The sequence below is a fragment of the Oryctolagus cuniculus genome, chromosome 18 (genome assembly GCF_964237555.1).
Source record: "Oryctolagus cuniculus chromosome 18, mOryCun1.1, whole genome shotgun sequence".
Taxonomy (NCBI): Eukaryota; Metazoa; Chordata; class Mammalia; order Lagomorpha; family Leporidae; genus Oryctolagus; species Oryctolagus cuniculus.
In genome coordinates this window covers 59,584,005-59,603,234 of record NC_091449.1, presented here as the reverse complement: position 1 = coordinate 59,603,234, position 19,230 = coordinate 59,584,005, and the positions used below count along the sequence as shown (strand labels likewise).

The 19,230-nt window shown below is 50.9% G+C and overlaps 2 protein-coding genes across 11 annotated transcripts in view; both read right to left on the bottom strand.

Annotated features, from left to right (window-relative positions):
* Nucleotides 1-2,248, bottom strand: part of SYCE1L (synaptonemal complex central element protein 1 like) — a 32,829-nt gene extending 30,581 nt beyond the window's left edge. For all 4 annotated transcript variants that reach the window (XM_070063704.1, XM_070063705.1, XM_051847027.2 and 1 more), the window contains exon 1: nt 2,123-2,248. In XM_070063704.1, coding sequence (XP_069919805.1) covers nt 2,123-2,177 — 55 coding nt within the window. In that variant the 5' untranslated portion in view covers nt 2,178-2,248. The remainder of the gene's footprint in view (nt 1-2,122) is intronic.
* On the bottom strand, nt 303-9,927 carry MON1B (MON1 homolog B, secretory trafficking associated). Of its 7 annotated transcripts, none has more exons than XM_051847025.2 (6): nt 8,945-9,872; nt 8,677-8,759; nt 6,574-6,903; nt 5,258-6,077; nt 4,742-4,889; nt 303-3,476 (listed from the first exon to the last, which is right to left on the bottom strand). In XM_051847025.2, the coding sequence occupies exons 2-6, from the start codon at nt 8,747-8,749 to the stop codon at nt 3,276-3,278; spliced, it is 1,572 nt and encodes a 523-aa protein (XP_051702985.1). In that variant the 5' UTR covers nt 8,750-8,759; nt 8,945-9,872; the 3' UTR covers nt 303-3,275. The 7 variants fall into 7 exon arrangements, with proteins under 7 accessions (XP_051702985.1, XP_051702986.1, XP_051702981.2 ...); XM_051847026.2 differs by having other exon boundaries at nt 9,144-9,872; XM_051847021.2 differs by having other exon boundaries at nt 8,593-8,759; nt 8,945-9,868.
* Nucleotides 9,928-19,230: the final 9,303 nt, after the last annotated feature.

Sequence of the window (19,230 nt, the reverse complement as noted above, 5' to 3'; positions counted from 1 at the left end):
TCACGGGTCACCCACACGCTCTCCAGGTTTGTAAGTTGCAGGTGTCCTCATATTTCATCCCCAGCCTCAGCTACTTAAGGGCATTTTAAGATGGCCCCAATCCTATAGTCACACTGGACAAGATTAACCAGACCCTATGTGAATTTCCCCTCTTGTTTCCAGTCTTTCACAGCTGGCCTTTGCCACAGTTCCTGCCAAAGCTCCATTTGCGTCTTCACTCTCCACTGCTTTCTACTGCTAGTCAGAAGGCTGTTAAATCTTTTAAAAATTCCACGCTACAAATGACTATATAGCCTGTAGAGTAGGAGTTCCTTTTAAATATTTTATTTTGAAATAATTTCAGATGCACACAAAAGTTGTAGAAATAGGCCATTGTGCTCCCAGTCGCCTCTGTACCAGATTCCCCCACCCTTGGGTGTTTGTGAACCATGAACTGCAGACATGACCCATTGCTCCCTGATATCCCAGTGTACACCCCCTATATACAACGGTATCTACCCGGTCGCTGTGTGTAACCACAGTGTAACAACAATCACGTACCCTCAGACACCTTTCACAATTTCAACTTATATTTTAAAATTACACACTCCTCATATGTTTCTAAAAGAAAAACAAAACAGTAAATCAAAATACTGCCTCCAGCCCTGCATCACCCCCCCAGTGCGAGTCCCTTGCCCAGAGTGACCAGTCAGGTGCTACGTCTCAAGTCGCTTGTGCACAACGGCATGGTCTGACAACCCCCTTCTTGTTTCTTTCAATCCTTGCTGGCTTTTCTCTAATAAAAATGTGCTGGTTGGAGCTCATTCTGGACCAATGAACAATGATCTGATCCACTGACAATCAAATTCCTAAGTTAAATTAATTTGGGACTTAATTTTAATTATTTTCCCCCGATGTCTTTTAAAAAAAACCCTCAGGGGCATTCTAGAGGGTGCGTGGATACACCCCGATGAGGCCATTTCTGTGACTGTACCTGTGCTGGGCCTACAGCGACACTCCTGACCACGCCTGGTCCACGGGCCTGGGGACTCTGCCATGACCACCTAGCCCGGGGACTGCAGATGTGGCAATGCCTTTACTGGTCAGCTCTGACCAGGAGAAGGGCTGTTTCAGCACGGGGTTATCAGTACCAGGTGCTCCGCCTCTCTTTACCGAGCCAATCTGCAGGTGGTGTTAAGTGTAACTTCAACTTTGAGGAATTTGAAAGGGTGATACTGAGCTTTTATTTTCAAGCCTCAGGGGCTTAACCAATGGAATCTATGTGCATTTGTCTTATTTCTGTCTGATGCTCTAACCCAAAAGAATTTCGCTAAGGATCTCATTATTCACACCTCCTATCCGCTAAGCACGCATTGCTTTCAGCAGTGAACAGGCTCACGTCCCGGAGAATCACGCCGGTTCTGACGCCCGCGTTGGCAGGCGTGGCAGGCGGCAACTTCACGTGCTTGTTCAAGCCGTGCCTCAAAGAGCACGCACAAAGGGGAGTCGGAGGCGGCTCAAAGGGGGCAGAGTCGACAGCTTCGGAAGCAGCGTGACTGGCAGGTACAGGGGCGTCCATCAGGCTCTTTCCTCCACTTCGGTCCATTCTGAAAATTTCTCCAACAACAAGAAGCTGGCGACGCACTGAAGGATCCCTGCCTCGGGACATTTTCTTTTTGCTGGCCCGATTTCCAGTCCACATCTACTCAGTCGGGGTTTAGGGGTCACATTTAACAAGTCAGCCCCAGGGAAAAAGCCGCGTGGAGGCCAGGCGCCATGGGCCGGGTGCGAGGCACCGCTAACCACTGCTAATATTTTTGGGGGCGGCAGCAGCTCGGCGGTTTTTGTCGGAATATCCCTCCCCGCCCTGGCTTGCCATTTCTAAGAAAAGCAGACTGTACTATAAGATGCTTAAGCAATATATTTAAGAGTTGCCAAGTTAATCCAGGAATCTAGGCGATAGGAAGGTGCGCGTGTTACTCATCTCTACCTTAGAGAGGTTAAAAGGTTTCTTTCCTTCGAATAATCAAAGTCTTAAAATCTTATTTAAAAAAGCTACAGCTGGCATTAGGTCATCACTACCTGAGACAGGCTCCCTCCTCCCACTCTGCCCAAGGCAGCACACACCGCTGGTCTACACTACCTTCCGCCGGCTCCACGGCTTCCAGCGGCCCCAGACGCTCCAACTGGCCGGCCATTTCTCCAGGGCCTCCTGGGCGCGGTGGACAATGATTGGCTAGGGGAGGCCGCCCACGCGAGGGTGAGCGGAGCGCACATGCGCACAGTGCACTTTCCCCACCCGTTGACTAAGGCCGAGAGGCAACAGGTGTCTGCGGTGCGCAAGGCCTACGGGTGACCCTGATCGGCAGTTAGCAGCGCGCACGACGACCGCGCGGCCGTACTCCGACTCCAGGGTATGCTGGCCAGGTGGGGAGCTGGGGTTGAGAGCACACACACAAGCCCCGGGGGCGGGGTCTCGCTGCGTAGGCTGCATGTGTTGCGCAGGTTACCAAGGCCTGGGGACACAGGTGCACGTGCTGCGTCTGGGGCACCCCCGAGTTCCAGTCCCTCTTCCTTTACAGATGTTCATGAGAGGCCTATGAGAGGTTATCTCTGTTTGACAACACAGTAAAATAAACCTTAGATGCAAACCGCACCTTCTGGGTAAAAATTCGGGCTCTCAGCCACTGTGCAGGCAGGTGCTGCACGTCCTGGGTCACACAAATGGACACTGGAGGCCACCTTCTTAGCAGTGGCCAGCATGGATGGGGTCGTTTTGGCGGGGTAAAGTATATGAAGGGCAAAGGACTATCCTTGGACTTGGTTTAGGTCTTTTATGTACGTTGTCTTTACAATACCCCCAGGCCGGCGGCAAACACAGGTTGGCTCTGCAGAAACGCCAGAACCCCTGTAGGCCACTCCAGAGACGCTGGCCAGCCCAGGACACTCAGGGCTGGGATTCCATGGAGGAGGGAAGCCCCTGAAGTAGGGTCGGAGGTGACAGCCTGACAGGGGCTGTAGCATCATCCAAATGGAGGTGAGGCAGAGGCAGGGGGAGGGAGGCCTACGGTCTCCCCCAGCGAAGGAAGTGCATGAGGGGCTGTGACAGCAGCCCTGTGCCTGGTTGCTGCGACCCATCTCCCATCTGTGGCTGGGACTTCTCACCGTACCATATCACCCAGGGAGACAGGGGCTGGCCACAGACACAACCCCTGCCCACGTTTCCAGCACAGAGTCAGAAGGGACAAGCCAGGGCCGGCCACTCCCAGCGCTGCCTTGTCTGGGAGCTCCACCTTTCAGAGTCCGGTGAACAGGCCATTGTGGGGCGCTTGGTCCGCAGAGGTGGCTGGGGGTGTGGAGTACTTGGGCGGGTAACGAATGAAGAGCCGGTCTTCTTCTTTTTTCACCCAGCGCAGGAGTTTGGTCACGACCAAGATGGCACCTGCCTTGGTCACCAGGGGGCTGAGGCAGGTATAGAGCTCAAATTTGGAGGTCACCTGGGAGTTTGGGAAAAGACAGTCAGAAGGGCTGGAGCTGGCCACGGACAATGCTGTCTGCCCTCACCCAGCCCCACAACTGCCTCCTGCAGCAACTGCCATCCAGGGCTGCTGCAGACTGGGCGATGGGCTGTCAGCTGGGCCTAGCCATGCATGTGTGTGTACTCTCTGGACCTTAGTTTGCTCGTCTATGGACAGATGGACTGGGGAAAATAGTGAGAATGCTTTCCAGTGTACACAGGGCCCTGTTCTAAGCTCTACACACCTGTACCCTGGATATAATGGAAACGGACACGCAGACTTCACTCCACCAGGTCAGCAGAACCCTCCTGTGCCCCCTCCCCTCCACTTCTTCTGTTCCAGCTCCTGCTTCCTTTCCTTGTTGTTCCTCAGATACAAGTACGCTCAGTCTCATCGCACAGAATCTGCAGTGTTCTTTCCTCTGCCGGGGTGCCCTTCCTCCAGATACTCACGTAGCCCAGTACCCCATCTCTACTGAGAGGCAATCCCATAGGGACGCTGTTCTTGACCTCTTGATTTAAAACCCTGGTGTTCTCATATGTTTTAAATGCTAACTTGTACTGAAAGGTACCAGGGCTCCTTGGGAAAGCAGTGGAGTTCAGGACTAGAGCAGGGACCCTCCAGCGGTGCGTTCTTACAGGGGGTGGGGATGTGTCCAGAGAAGTACAGGGACCAGCCTGGCTAAACCAAGGCTCCCACTAGCTACGGCAGACATGAATTCACCGCCAAAGTAAATGACAGAAAAGGTTTTAGCCCACGGCATTAAAGAAACATCCATGAGGCCAGACTGACATAAAAGTAAAAATTTAACAGACACACAGGAGATGGGAAAGTTCTTTACAGTAGATCCCCCATCACTTAGATAACAAAACAATGAGGAGTTAGGAACACATCACCATCTAGCCAGTGCCAGACTAAGAACATCAATGGATTAGTGAGTGAAAACTATGGCAAAAAACAGGACACTGACAAATGAGCACAGATATCCACTAACGACAAAGGGGAAATGCGTTACAGTGTGGCAGTGTGACAGAAACCACTGTAAGTGGTCAGAGCTGGCATCAGCAGCAGGGGGCAGGATGGCATCCTGATATGACACAGAGAAGCCACAGTGTCACTCCTGTGGGATTCTTGCCAGAAAAATGCATGATCTCAGTTGATTCACAGTGTAACATCGGAAAAACCCAAGATGAGGGCCAATCGCACAACCCTAAGCTTTGGGGTCACGAGACCTCCCAACTCACCCAGGCCAGCAGTGTCTCCTTCTCAGCCACGTGGTAGATGAGGCGCAGGGGCCGGGAGGTGCTGTGGAGGCGTGCGTGCAGGCGGTGGTACAGGTCTGACAGCCGCTGCCGCTCCTCCTCTCTGCTGTAGGGGGCCTCCAGCTCCGGGCTGCCAAGATGGAGGAAGGTGGAGGGCACGGTTAGTCCAGGGCCTTCTCGCCTGCCTGCTGCCATCGAACTCTAGGGATTTCAATTAAGTTGGGAAGCAGCGCCTTCCCCGTGAACTTAAGGATTCAGTAGTTAGAAGCTGAGCTTCTCCCATCGGATTAGAGGACTTTCTGGGGAACACTAGATGCCACTGGAATAGGGCATTCCTTCATGTTGCTGGCTGAACTTTGATCAGAAAGAGCCCCGTTCCACACTCCTCCCTTCTGCAGCATGCCAGCCTGTCTCTCGTGAATAGATCTATGAGATGCTGAACCTCCTACTTAGACAAGCCTCCCCTCCCAGCCAAGTGCCCACAGGGTCGGGGCCCACCTGGTAAACTGGGGCAGCTGGCGGTGGTGGTCAGGGATGTCCAGCGGTTTATAGAGGAAGTGTCGCAGGCCAGGCGCCCCCACAGCCTGCACACTGTAGGCAGGGGCAGTGGCTGAGGGGGCATTAGAGAAGCCGGCAGCCTCCCCGAGGGCGTGCAGGGCTCCAAGGGTACGCATTCCATCTTCGACAAGGCGCCGGCAGGCGGCCATGGCGTGGAAGGCTTCACGGTGGGTGCCAAGCAGCAGCAGGCAGACTGGTACGGCATCCAGGCGGGCCACGTAGGCGTAGAAGAAACCATCGGGGTTGAAGCGGGGCAGGCACACGGGTGCCCACGCCTCGCCTGCCGCAAACGCTGGCGCTCCCGCCCAGTCGAGCAGCAGCTGCAAGTCAGCTGGGTCTAGTCGGCATTCAGCCAGCACGTTCCGCTCCTGGGCTGCCGTCACTAGGCGGCCGCCCACCGCCAGCACCGACAGGGCCAGGCCAGGTGCTATGCAGCGCCGGAGCAGCGCGCCCAGTGCGTCCCGCAGTGGGCGAGCCAGGGGTACGCAGCGCACAGCACCCAGGAGCAAGGCACCTGGGTCCTGCTCCACGCTGTCCAGAAGCCGGTCCAGAGTGCGCTCTGAGCCAGCCAGCAGGCGGCGCAGATCGTAGTTCTGCTTGTGTGCGAAGATGCGAGCCACGCTCGCACGTGTCAGTGTGCTCACAATCTGTGCGTGCACAGCCAGCAGCTCTCCCCGCAGCTGGGCTGCTGACTGCGGAGTCCGGGACACAGCCACCAGCAGCAGCGGGCCCTGCTGCAGGAACACCAGCTTGTGGTCCTCTGAGGGCAGGACAGAAATGGGGCAGGAGGGGTCAGGCAGGGCTCTTCTGCCTTCCTCCCCAACACACATGCCCCTGGCCTGAATGGGGGGCAAGCTTTGACAATGTGGGCATTTGTGGAGACATGATGGGATGGCCAAGGGATCAGGTGGGTTAGAGAGGAGGCGGGGGGAGGGGAGAGACAGAACCAGGACTGACTCAAAGCCAGAAAGATACACACAGTTACAGGCAACAAGAAAGTACCCAACTTGTCACTTAGATCCCAGGGAGTCACTCAGAACCTAGCAGGGAAAATTGGGACAGGGCCCGCCCCCGCCCCCAGATAATTAGACTCCTGAGTGTCCATCCACATACACGGACCTATTCCAGGCTGGCTGGACAGAGCCACAGGCATGCAGACAGACAGACCTACCCCACGGCGGCGGAGGCAGACCACCAGCCAGCCAGTCCCATTCCTAGTCACCAGCCCCCATTCCGCCTCGTGGCCCTTTGCTCACCGGCATAGATGGCACGGATGGCGTCTCCCGCACTCTGCACAAAGGACACCAGGGCTGTCATCACCCCCATGGTAGCTGACAGCGCCTCCACACTACCGTACCGGGAGTAGATGGGCTTGCCAGCCTCACTCAGGACAAACACGTGCTTCCGCTGGCTGCGCCAGTCCTCGTCACTGGGGTCGCCGCCCTGGGGCCCAGGGCCACCCTCAGGGCCATGGATGGGACTCCCTTCAGTGGCTGCAGGACTCCAGCCCTCACAGGGGCTTGACGGGGATTCTGAACGGGGCAGCGGTGACAGGCGGCTGGGTGGCTGATCCTTGGCCTTGGATCCTGAAAGGGAGCTCCTGGTGAATGTCAGCCGCCGTGACCTCCACAAATGCCACATCTCCAAGGACCCACCAAAGCCCTACCAGTCCCTCAGTGATCCCTGCATGCTAACAAAGACCTCCAAGCATCTCTCTTGCCCATCAATGACCAAGGATTCCCCACGACCACTAACTGGGACATGTCTAGAATATCCTATAACACTAAGGTTTCCATGTTCCTCCCTAAAGCCCCAGTAGCCCAATACACCCCCACTGTCATTCACTGAAACTTCTGTGACCCCACAGACCAACTACTGCCTCTTCAATAACTGCATCGCCAAGTCTTCCAAGAACCCTCCTGCCTCTAACGACCACGATTAACAGCATTCCCAGTGATCTCCCTTTAAATCCTCTGACTCCTAATATCAGCCCCCCCAATGGGCACCATGAATCTCTACTAACATCTGCATCTTGAATGCACCCCCCCACCCACCCACTATCCTAACCCCCTATTCTCACGGACGGCCTCCAATCGATAATGTGCTGCACTGACTCTCCCGGTCACCTGTTGACATTCTCAATGATGTCCATTAACTCTCCCGGTGAATGCCACCAATTTCTAGGACTCCCCTAACCCCCCGTTCACTTCCACTGCAGTACACTGACACCCCCAAATCTCATATTCCCATCACTAACGCTGGGGTCTTCAATGATCCTCCATGGCTGCCCTGCCCTACTCTACAACTTACTCTACCCCTGTCCACTCTGTCCTGCCCATCAATGACCACCCTTAATCTCCACAGACACTTCAGACTTGCCATCACCTCCACTGAATCCCTGATCCCTTTTAAGTCTCACTGATACCCACTCAGCTTCTCACAGGAACAAATATGACTGCTGTTAACATTCAATAAAACCCACAACTTCAGTGGCCGCCACTGACTCCCTGAAAGGCCCATCATTCCTGCTGATGATCGCGGTCTCCCTTGACGAAGATCACCATCATCCATTTACAGCCATGCCTCAGTAACTGTCCCAGAACATTCCAGCGACCTCATGTTCTTCCACTTCCTCATTGCCACTGACAGCCCTCTGTCGCTCAATACCAATGACCACTCCCAATAACCAAGTCCCGCCCCGTTTATTCTGTGATGACCACTGACCATTCCTAATGACCTCATTGTCAGCCACTAAGTCCAAAGGGCTCAACGAGCACCAAGTCGCCTGTGACTTCCCCGGATTCCTCAGCGAACACCGACACACGTCCACCACCATCTGCGGATCTCCTGACTTTCCAACCTTAGTGGTCCTGCCCACCCCACCCCGGTCACAGTTAACGTCCACTAACACGTGATTCCTTACAGGATCGCCGCCAACCCGTGATGATGGAGATACCCCGCTCCTGGACATCCTCTTTCCACTCCAGGGACTTAACGGCTTGGTGTTTGCAAACCACCACTTTCCAAGGAGCCCCCCCCCCCATTTGATCCTGCCGACTCCCCTGTGCTCCTTCGTGGAGACAAGCACCCTAAGTCCCCAAAGACCCTCTCTCACCCCCACTCCCCTTCCCGTCTCTCAGTGATCGGATCCACACCAGGTCCCCACCGCCTTCCTTCTCCTTCCCCGCAACTCTAACTGCGCCGAGTCCACGGGGACCCCCGGGCGCACGCTGCTTCCCCGACTGGTCCAAGCAAAGGCGGGGCGGGGGGTATACCTGTCTCCTCCAGACCCCCACCTCCGGGATCCGGCGGGCCCGCGGGGACCCCTCCTCCTCCGCCACCAGCGGCAGTCTCCTCACCGGGGAGCCGCGTGTCCCCCAAGTCCTCCGCGCCCCCGGGGGCTGCGGCCGCAGCGTCTCCTCCGGCCTCCATCTGCACATCCCTGGGGGAAAGGGGAATCGGGGGTGACGGGCAGCAAAAGCAACTTCCGAAAAGCCTTTACAGAGCCAGGCCCCGCTCCGGGAAACATCCCCAGGGCTCCACTCGCCCAGGGCTTTCAACAGGCGGGGATGTGCCACCACATGACCGCGGCCTTGCGCCCGAAGCCCCTCCTGAGACAAGGCTAACCGAGACACCTGCTGTCATCCCGCTTCCTCAACGGGCCGGATACCACTACTTCCCTTAGAGAAGGTAGCTTCACACTTCCGGGTGCGGCCGGGCGCTGGAGGCACTTCCGGGTGCGACGCCTCCCCAAGGACACTTCCGGTGGCGGGTTTACTTGGTCCCCGCGGCGCCCCTCTCCCGCCGCCTACTGGTGTTCCCTCACCGTTGGGATGGCGCGCGCCATCCCCGGGTCTACGCCGGGTCCGGTCGGGAACCGAGCGCGCGCCTTTGCATTTCGCTCCCACGGAACTGGAGACAGCGGCTTACAGGTTCCCGGGCGCCCCACCTCTTGTAGGGCTCGTTGTCGAAGGTGGCGGGGGGTGTGGCCCGCTGTGAGCCAATCCTGCAGTAGGGAGGGCGGGACCATCTCCCCTTTTGGCCCAATCGAGAGGAGCCCGTACCCTCGCTCCCGCCTTGTTCAGGTAGTGCCTCCACCAGTACTGTGCGCCGGCTTGCGTCTGCACCCGCCCATCCCTTGATTGACATGTCCGCGGGTCCAATCGCAGACTCGAGCCGATTCCTCTTTATTCGAGTTTTGCAGGCTAAGGACTAACGGATACCGGTCCTGGACCAACAAAAATGCTCCCTCAGAGTTGAGGCAACTTCGCCCGCCGTATGCAGCAGAAGAGGCGGAGGTGAGGGTTGAGTGGCGTGAAATGAAGTCTTGACGGGCAGGCTCTGTTTCCAATCGGAGTGCTGCGCGCAGTCTAAAGAGCCTACGAGACTCAGATTCTAACGCAAGAGGCGGGCCTCTCCGGAGTAGGAAGTATTCGTGGGCTCGACGTTCTGGGGGAAAAGGGAGGCGCGAGCCGCAGACATCCTCGCGGCGCCAGTGTTGGAGCTGGCGAAGGCAAAGCACCGAATTACCACGGCCTATCCGGGCGGGCAAAGTGCGCGGCAAAGACGCGGGCTGTGGGCGGAGCCATAGCGCCCAGGCCGCCGGCCTCCGCGCGCCGTCATTGGCTGGCGGGACTCGGGCGTGCGTTGGGCCCGCCCCCTAGAGCGGGCCGCGCGGCCGGCGGGGGCGGGCTCTTCTGTCGCTCCCGGGCCTCAGGCTCCCGGCGGTTCCTCAGAGCTCGCGGGCTTCCCGGGCCGGGGCAGCGGGGGAGAGGTGGGCTCGGATCCCCGCGCCGACGGCCCCTTGGTGGCCGGGTGGAGGCCGCGGGGTCGCCCCCGCTGCCGGCCGGGCGGCGGCGTCGCCACACGGCGGGGAGGGGCCGAGTGCCGGCTGCTGAGGTGGCGCCGGGCGCCTTTCGGACGGTAGGTGAGATGTGGTGAACGGAGAAGTCGGGTGTCCGTTCACTCCCAGGAGTGATGTGTTCACCTGGTAAGTTCAGGAAGACTCGTGGATAGAGTACGAGATCGCTTGTAACCAAACTCATAGCATTTTGGAGAAACAGCAAATGAAAAAACGAGGCAAATACAGGAAACGAAGTAATTTTGGAGTATGTGTGGTACACAACATACTGGGTAATACTCCACAAAATATAAGCACATCATCAACTTGAAATTGTCAACTTTTCCTAAGAAATGGGAACTTGTAACAGGAAGTGATACTCACACATCACCTGACTATTCCAGCAGTGAATTTGTGTGCCCTCCGGACCGAAGTGAGAACATCTTCCCCTGGGCGCACCACCCATTGGCTCTGTGACCTCAGGCAGGTCACCTGCCCTCTCTGAGCCTGGCTTTCGTCCTCAATGCAAACAGCACATTAACAGCAGTACCCGCCGTACTGCGATGTCCTCGGGGGATCCAGTGGATCCAGTGCCCCGATACAGCACCTGGCACTTGGTGAATGTTAGTATTAACTATGTTAAGTATTAACCATGGCAACTCGAATACATGATGATACAGCACCCTCATAACATCATACATTGTAACTCATACAAATTATTGCAATTATATGTTGTTTTACATTAAATCATACATTATATACATATGTGTGTGTGTCCAAAATCTTGACTGACTGCTTAGAATCTCTAAGGCATTGGGCAGTGTCCCAGAAGGACCCACAGAAAGTCAGAAAGATTAAGGATGGACTTTCATCCAGGACACTCCAAGCCTGGTGCCCACAGGCAGACAAACTGCCCCTGGCCAGCCGGCCAGATGGGTCCCCTCCCTACAGCCCGCTCTGGCACCCGCAGCTCGACAGCTCGATCAGAGGAGGAGAGAGCTCAGATTGATTGTCAGGAAGGAGACAGAGGACACAGTCCAAATGCTCAATATCAGCTCAGACCCCACAGGTCGCTGGGGAAACAGGTGTCACATAAGAGAATTTAAACCAATGACCTAGTCTACGTTCTAGACTATGTTGTTTGGCACTTCTTGGTGTTGTAGGTTCTAGATTACTTGTGGTTTTGTAGATTCCGTGGCATTTTTTCCCTCACATTCGTATTTAACACAAGCCCTGCATTTCAGTGAAACCATAGCACATTTAGGCTTCTTTTTCAAATCTTTGCCGAGTTGCCTGTGGACTTGAATGACTGTTTTGCAGGGAAATCAGCAGAACTGAGAATAACGGACAATCTCGTATCTGAAACTCTTAGCCTCAGATGTGTTTGAATTCACACTTTTCCAACTTGAGGCATGAAATTAGGTGCATGTGCCATATATCGTACGGCGCCTCAGCAGGGGCTGGGCAGCAGCTGGTGATCAAACTCCTTTCTGTGCAAACTTTTTGATTGTGCAGACCAACAGGGATACAGCCAGCCCCTTCATGGCTGCACGGTTCAGGCTGTGCTGCCTACTGTGCTCTTCAGAATTTTTTTTTTCCAGAGCCCTATGGACTTCAGAACTGTACATGTGAGACTGTGGACCCGTATTAGTGTTCCATATTTGGTAGTTTGCCACTCTGGACAATTCTACAGTCCAAGGAGGGAGAAGGTAAGGGAACAGGGAACCACTCCAGGCATGTCTGCCTTATTTATTTATTTTGATGAGAAAATTAATTTTTTTTTCCCCACAAGCCTCTCCAACGGATTTCCCAGTTAACCAGAGAGGGTCCTCACATTCAGGATCCACTTCTTTCTTTATTTTTATTGTTTCGCAGATCCAAGATGTCTTTGTGCCACTGCATATTTACCTGAGTTTGCTGACTTGGTAGATGCTGCATAGGTCACAGCTGGACCCAAGCTACCGACAGGTCTGGGAAGCAGGGGAGCATCTTGGACAGGTCACAGCCATGGCCTCCCTGGGCTGTGCCCTGGTGGAAGCCGCTCCACACACTTTCCAAGAGTAAACAGGAGCAGTTTCCTGTGACCTTGCAGGGCCAATACTACACAGTCACCTATCTCCAAGAGGCTCCATCAATTTCCCGTTGTCTGCCATAACATAGTCCTCAAAGATATTGATCATGATTTTTTTCTTGGTTTGAATATTTATTATCCTTTTGTTAACAACAGTCTCAATCATCCAAATGTAGAAGAAAGAGTATTGTAAATCCCTACCATCCAACATCCTGCTTCAACCATGATCAATATATCATTAAACCTGTTGATATTCATCATCTTGACATTCTGCAAAACACCACAGTGACCCACTCCAGTGACAGCATTGTTGTGCTAATGCCACCTGGTGAGCAGGAGCAGGTGCGATGACCTGGAGGGACCTGTGCAAGTGAGAGAGAGACAGATGGTCTTCTCAGTGAGGCTCCTGGGAGTCTGGTGACCTGGATGGCATCGAGTTACCCCTCCACCTAACAAAAAACGAGCATGGTGCTTGTGCCTTAACCAGTGCAAGTCCCACAACACAATACTGCAGAACTTGGAAATTCCTTGGTTTTGCTGTAAAAGTGAAAGTCAACAAAAGCAATGAAAAACTGAACTTTGAAACTATTAAAACCTTCTGTTCCTCAGGATAGTATTAGAAAATGAAATGGCAAGGACAGACTGTAAGAAAAATATCTGTGTATCAACTGGTACTCAAAATACAAAAATGTCAAAAAGATACATTATGCTCAATAATATGAAAGCAAACAACCCAGTTAAAAGATACAAATAGATACTTCATCTAAAAAGGTTTACAAATGGCCAACATGGCTTTGAAAAATGCTCAACATAGTAATCAATCCTGGGGCTGGCGCTATGGTGTAGCAGGTAAAGCCTGCAGTGCCAGCACCCCAGCTGCTCCACTTCTGATCCAGCTCTCTGCTATGGCCTGGGAAAGCAGTAGAAGATGACTCAAGTCCTTGGGCCCCTGCACCCATGTGGGAGACCCTGAAGAAGCTCCTGGCTTCAGATTGATGCAGCTCCAGCTGTTGCAGCCATCTGGGGAGTGAACCAGTGAATGGAAGACCTCTCTCTGCCTCTCCTTCTCTCTCTGTGTAACTGTGACTTTCAAATAAATGAATAAATCTTAAAAAAAGTCAGTTCTAAAATGCACATTACATATAGAATGAGAAATGACTGTATACTCACCAAAATGGCGGAATTTAAGAAATACAATTATAACTTGAAACAGAAGAGGAAATTTGAAACTGAATCTCTTCTGCATTGCTAGTAGGTCTGCAAGATGGAACAACTTGGGCCAACAGTCTGGTGGTTTTTAATAAAAGACACACACACAATACAGCAATCCTATGCTTAGGTATTTACCATGAAAAACATTGTCCACAAAATGATGTCTGCACATGTTAAATGCATGTAACAAATAAACCTGGAAAAGCACCTGATTATTTGGCAAGAGGATAATTAATGCTAGAGTATAATACTATACTGTTCAAGTTGTAAGAAATTCTAGGAAAAAAAATCCATTCTAATAGGAAGCAGACCAGTACTTATCCAATGCAGAAAATAGGAAAGATTTCATCAAAGAGGCATGAAGGTGTCTTTCTGATTTTATGAGAAATTGCTCTGTCTTGGTTTGGGAGTAGCTGTACTTTTGAATTCTTTGTCATAACTCATCATCTGTACTCTTTAGTGGGTAAATTTTATAATGTATAAGTTTTATCTCAGTTTACTCATTAAATTGGAGTGAAGGCTTGGCATATATTTCTCCAGGTTCCAGGTCCTCAAGTGACATTATCATTAGACTGCAGTGGACAGCAACAGGTCAACAAGTAGAATAAGATCCTTGGGACGGTCCCCAACCTTCCATTTTTCAGTAAGTCCCTTAACATTACTCTGCGACAATTACAATTACCCCAGCTGATGGTACTTCATTTACATAATCACATTCATAGGACCTTTAAGATCCCACAGCTATCTTCTCTTCTTGCGACTGAAACTGGTCATATGAACCAACCTAGAGTGAGTCATAGGACACTTTTCACTCTGGAATTCACTGAGGGGGGTGGTGAGTCCCCAGCGTCATCACAGTGCTCAGGGTCTTTTATTTGCAGCCACCACTGGCAAATTTCCTAGATCACAAAGTCTTAATCATCTAAGAGTTGGAGACTCTTATGAGAAATAGACTGCGAAGTCCTTCCTCAGGAGTGTGAGGGGTTAACTCTTCTGTCCCTTCATGGCAGGGGTTCACCGAGTTGTGACTGCTTTTCCCTCAGTGTGCTCTGCTAAACTGCATGGTCCTCGTCATGTCAACAATAACATGCTTTTTTCACGAAATCAACATAAACAGGCAAAAGAAGCCACTGTTGCACCTTTCACTTCCCACCAAAATAAAAGGCATTAAAACAGCTGTGGCTGAAGGATGCAGTGAGTTTCTAGGGTTGATGAATCCAGGTGACACAACAAGACTGGGATTACGTAAATGCTCTTCAGTCCTCACTGAAGATGATAAAATGGAAGGGTGTCAGTGTTCATTTATATGATTCTGAAAGAGAATCATTGTGCTTACATGCAAAAGGAGACAACCTCGGTAAAAATTATTCATCAGGGTGAGCTGGTGAGTCCCCATAGTCTCACCTTCTCACCCTCTGCATAGACCCCTCCATACTGGGCCATACCACAAGCCCAGGAAAAAATTTCTTTCAATGCAGTTTCCTTCATGAGGTCCCTTCTAGGATTGGATAACCATTCATGGTTCTCTACTTTTCCTTTTAAACTTCCTGAATACTAGGACACTGAACTGCAACAGATATACACAGCAGGAGCTGGGTGGGAAGAGAAAGTCAGGTGTGAGCGGACAGAATGCCGTGCAGTGCCATGCAGCTACGGCTGGTTCCAGTCACCCTACTTTAAGCTCCGCAGCATTTGCTGTGCTTCTTTCCCCATGACCTGCCTCCCCTTGCTGTTGATTGCTCCTTGCCTCTTTTTTATGTCCTCTCAACTTATTCCATGCTCTCCTCTTTGATTTGAACTACTGCTTCCTGCTCCTATGTTTTGTTCCCTGCCCCATATGTCACTTCCTTGTCACCTCTTGTCTTTGATTCCTGGATCTTACCATCACCTCCAGAGTGTGACAGAGACAGGAATTGGAAGAAGAGGAATGGTGATCTCAGTGTATTTACTGTTTTCTTCAAATAGAGTTCCACAGTGACAGGGTTGGATCCTTTCCCTAGTTACATGGTTTTGAATGGACACCTCCTGCTCTGAGTTCATCAAGTGCAGAAATTAGACAAGATTGGCACTTGCCTCCCTGTGAGAATAATGAATGAAAACAGAACCACAAATTAAGAGCCTTCTGCTCTCAACAGGAAGCTGGCTGTATTCCCAAGCCTGCCACTGCTCTCTTACCCTATTCTCCCAGATCAACTGCCTTAAAATCTACCAATTTAGTCAAACCTCTGAATACACACAAAGCTTTCAACCTCTCTGAGTAAAAACCGTGTCTCTCCAAATCTAATAATTTCTCCCCAGATCCCATCCTTACTCTATCCAACATTATTCCCACAACTCTCAAACTTTCCAAACCCAACAAAATGTTCAAACACTTGGTCTTCCCAAAAATTCTCAATCTCTCTGACCCACCTACTTACCTAAAGTTCAACTTCTGCAAAAACTTCAACCACGTAAAAAGACCAGCACCCAAGTCCAAACAACCAAACCTCAACCACCCCAAAACCAACAACATATGACCATCTATGGTACTACCTCAAATCCACCAACATCCTCATTTCCCTAACCTGCAAAAGTCCTGGCATATCATGTTGCACTTATGTAGTCATTGCTCAACATATCACACTTTCTAAATCTCTAGCCACCTCCAAGACATCAATATTTCTAAACTTTCTGACTTCCTTAAGCCCCAAATTCTTGGTGACACTCAAATTCCCATTTCTACTTAGCTCTTCAAGCCCACCAGTCTTATTAAGCTTAAGTTTACCAAGCCATGAACAATTCTATCAAATATTTCAACCTCTCAAACTGATACACTTTTCAAAGTCCCCCAGATGCACCCTTGCCTCTTTAATCTCATATCCTCTACAAAGCTAAAATCCCCAAACCCATTAACATCTCCAAAACCACAATTGGTCATAACCCCTCACCTTTCTCCAATAAGCAAACCAAAAAATTTCCCTTAAAAAAAAAAAAAAAACTCATAGCTGAAAACTACCCAAACATAATAGTCCCTACAATTTTTTTTTAAGATTTATCTTTTAAAAGATTTATTTATTTATTTATTTGAAATGCAGAGTTACAGAGAGAGAGTCAGAGAGAGGTCTTCCATCCTCTGGTTCATTCCCCAAATGGCCGCAATGGCCAGAGCTGGGCCAATCAGAAGCCAGGAGCTAGAAGCTGCTTCTGGGTCTCCCACATGGGTACAGGGACCAAACTACTTGGCCATTTTCTACAATTTTCCTAGGCCATTAGCAGAGAGCTGGATCAGTAGTGGAACAGCCAGGACACCAACCAGCACCCATATGAGATGCCGGCACTGCAGGTGGTGGCTTAACCCACTACACCACAGTGCCCGCCCCAGTCCCCACAATTCTACCAGGCTACAGATACCACCAGCCACTCCAAACCATCCACCCTATAAAACATCATCAAATACTGTGGGTTTCTATGTACCCTTTATGGACTGTCTCTGTATATGGGTGCTGATAATAGCAATTTTAACCTCCAAACAAAAATCACAGACAAATGCTAATCACAGGTTCACATTTATTTATATATCAATAAACTTCAAAAAGTACTTGAACTTAAAACACTAGCCTATCCAGAGATGAACTCTTTACTCAATTCCCCTCTGATAATTTGATCTCCCCCTTCTCCAGGAACTATATCCATGTACCTGTTCCTTCTTTTTCCAAGGCACACTGTGTCTCTCCAGCATGGGCATGGAACTCTAGGCCTAGAGAGAGTGTTCAATACACACATCTCTGGGGTAAGAGCACAGCAGGCCAGGCATGGACATTCCTTAAAGTTCCTTCAGTTGCAAAATTCCCTGGGGACAGGTCCAGTATTCAAACTGTGGGCTCGTGGAGGCCAGAGTTCTAGGTTGGACCCTCTGTTTGACTTGTACATTTGGCTGTGCAGAGTGACACGGCCCAATGAGTAGGGCCAGCCAAGTGTGTGTGTCAGGAATATGGAGTATGGGGAAGTGACATCTCGCCTTCTGTGTGACTCTGGGAGCAGGGTGATAAGATTGAGTTCCTGTGCAACAGTGATCAGGGTTGAGGCTACTGGCCAAGAGCAGGTGACAAGGGTTGCCATCTCCCAAGAAGGCATGGCAGGACACAGGGAGGCAACTGCTGTGTATGTGGCCTGAGGGTGGGCTGGAGTGGGCTGTGTACACCTAATCGCTGAGCTGTGCACCATCTCATGTCTATAGCTACACATGAAAAAGCTAGAGACTGTCTTGGGTGTGACCATCCACTGAGTGTCTATCCAACCCAGAGAAGATGGCTCAGTTAGGGCAACAGGCTTTGTACTGTAGGCGATCTTCAGCCAATTACTGCCAGGTTTTCTGTTTTGTTTCAGTGAGACTTAAGTGAGGTAGAATGTTACCTCTAAAACTTTGTTTTTAATTGCTACAACTTCATTTCTCCCAAATATCCATGCATCTGAATCCCCCAAACCTATAAATATGTGACCTTACTGTGTAAATGGGATTTCTCAGAAGAGGCCAAGACTAAGGTGCTTGAGTTGGGGAGACTGTCATGGATGATTAGTGCTTCAGTGTTATAGGAGTCCAAAAAAGTAGAAAACACTTCCCAAGATGTTACAAAAACTAAATAGTTATGAAAATGGAGGAATAGTCAGAAAGATTCTGTATTGCTGGTTTTGATAATGAGCAGAGGATACACCAAGAAATGAGGCTGGCCTCTGCCTTGTCACAGAGCAAGGCACAGGTACCTTCTTGAGTTTCAAGAAGCGAAAGCAGCACTGCAGATACCTTGGTTATAGCCCGGTGAGCCCTGAGACACACAGAAATGTGAGGAAATAAATTTGCATTATTTCAGTGGCTAAGAATATAGAATTACATTATGGAAGTGAGAGAAATCTAAATCTAATATATACAACATTATAAATCAACTATAGAAATATACTGATGGCAGCATATTGAGGAATTAAGGGTACCAGGCATAACTTCATGTCTTGTATGTGCTTTAAGTTGTTTAACCTGTATTCCTAACAATTGTGGCAGACAAAATTGTTCCCACACCACATTAAAGAGCCCAAGAGACAGAATAAGCATTCTATCCTGAGGAATCACACCCGGGATAGAACATCTCTTAGATTTGACTGCAGGGTAGTGTGGGATCTGAGTGTACTCTCTTCAACACTATTTCTCCCAGGATGGCTAAATCGAAACCCTTCACGCTTTAGTATCTATATTTTGTCCATACCCTCTTTTTTTTTTTTTTTTGACAGGCAGAGTGGGTAGTGAGAGAGAGAGACAGAAAGAAAGGTCTTCCTTTTGCCGTTGGTTCACCCTCCAATGGCCGCCACGGCTGGTGCACTGCGGCTGGCGCACCGTGCTGATCCGAAGGCAGGAGCCAGGTGCTTCTCCTGGTCTCCCATGTCCATACCCTCTTGACACAGCCCTGGTGCTAAGGTTTACAATATGCACTGCCAGGAGTTCCACATCACCACGGGAAGTACTTGAATGCTTCTCTTGCTCATCTCCTCACATCTGCCCTCCCCTTGACTTTGCTGTGGTTGAGGGTCTCAGGCTTCACACAAGTTCTGTAGTTCCATGTCATGCATTTCTTTTATCCTCATAGATGAGCAACTTCTGAGAGGAAATGTGATAACTTCTAATTGACTGCATCAGTAATTCTGTGTGATAGCATCAGGGAGGCTGGATTCCCTCCCATGGGACCCATGCCAAGCCTCTGGTCCTGCACACACACACACGCACACAAACACACATATTCACGCTGCCTCAGGTGGAGCTTACTT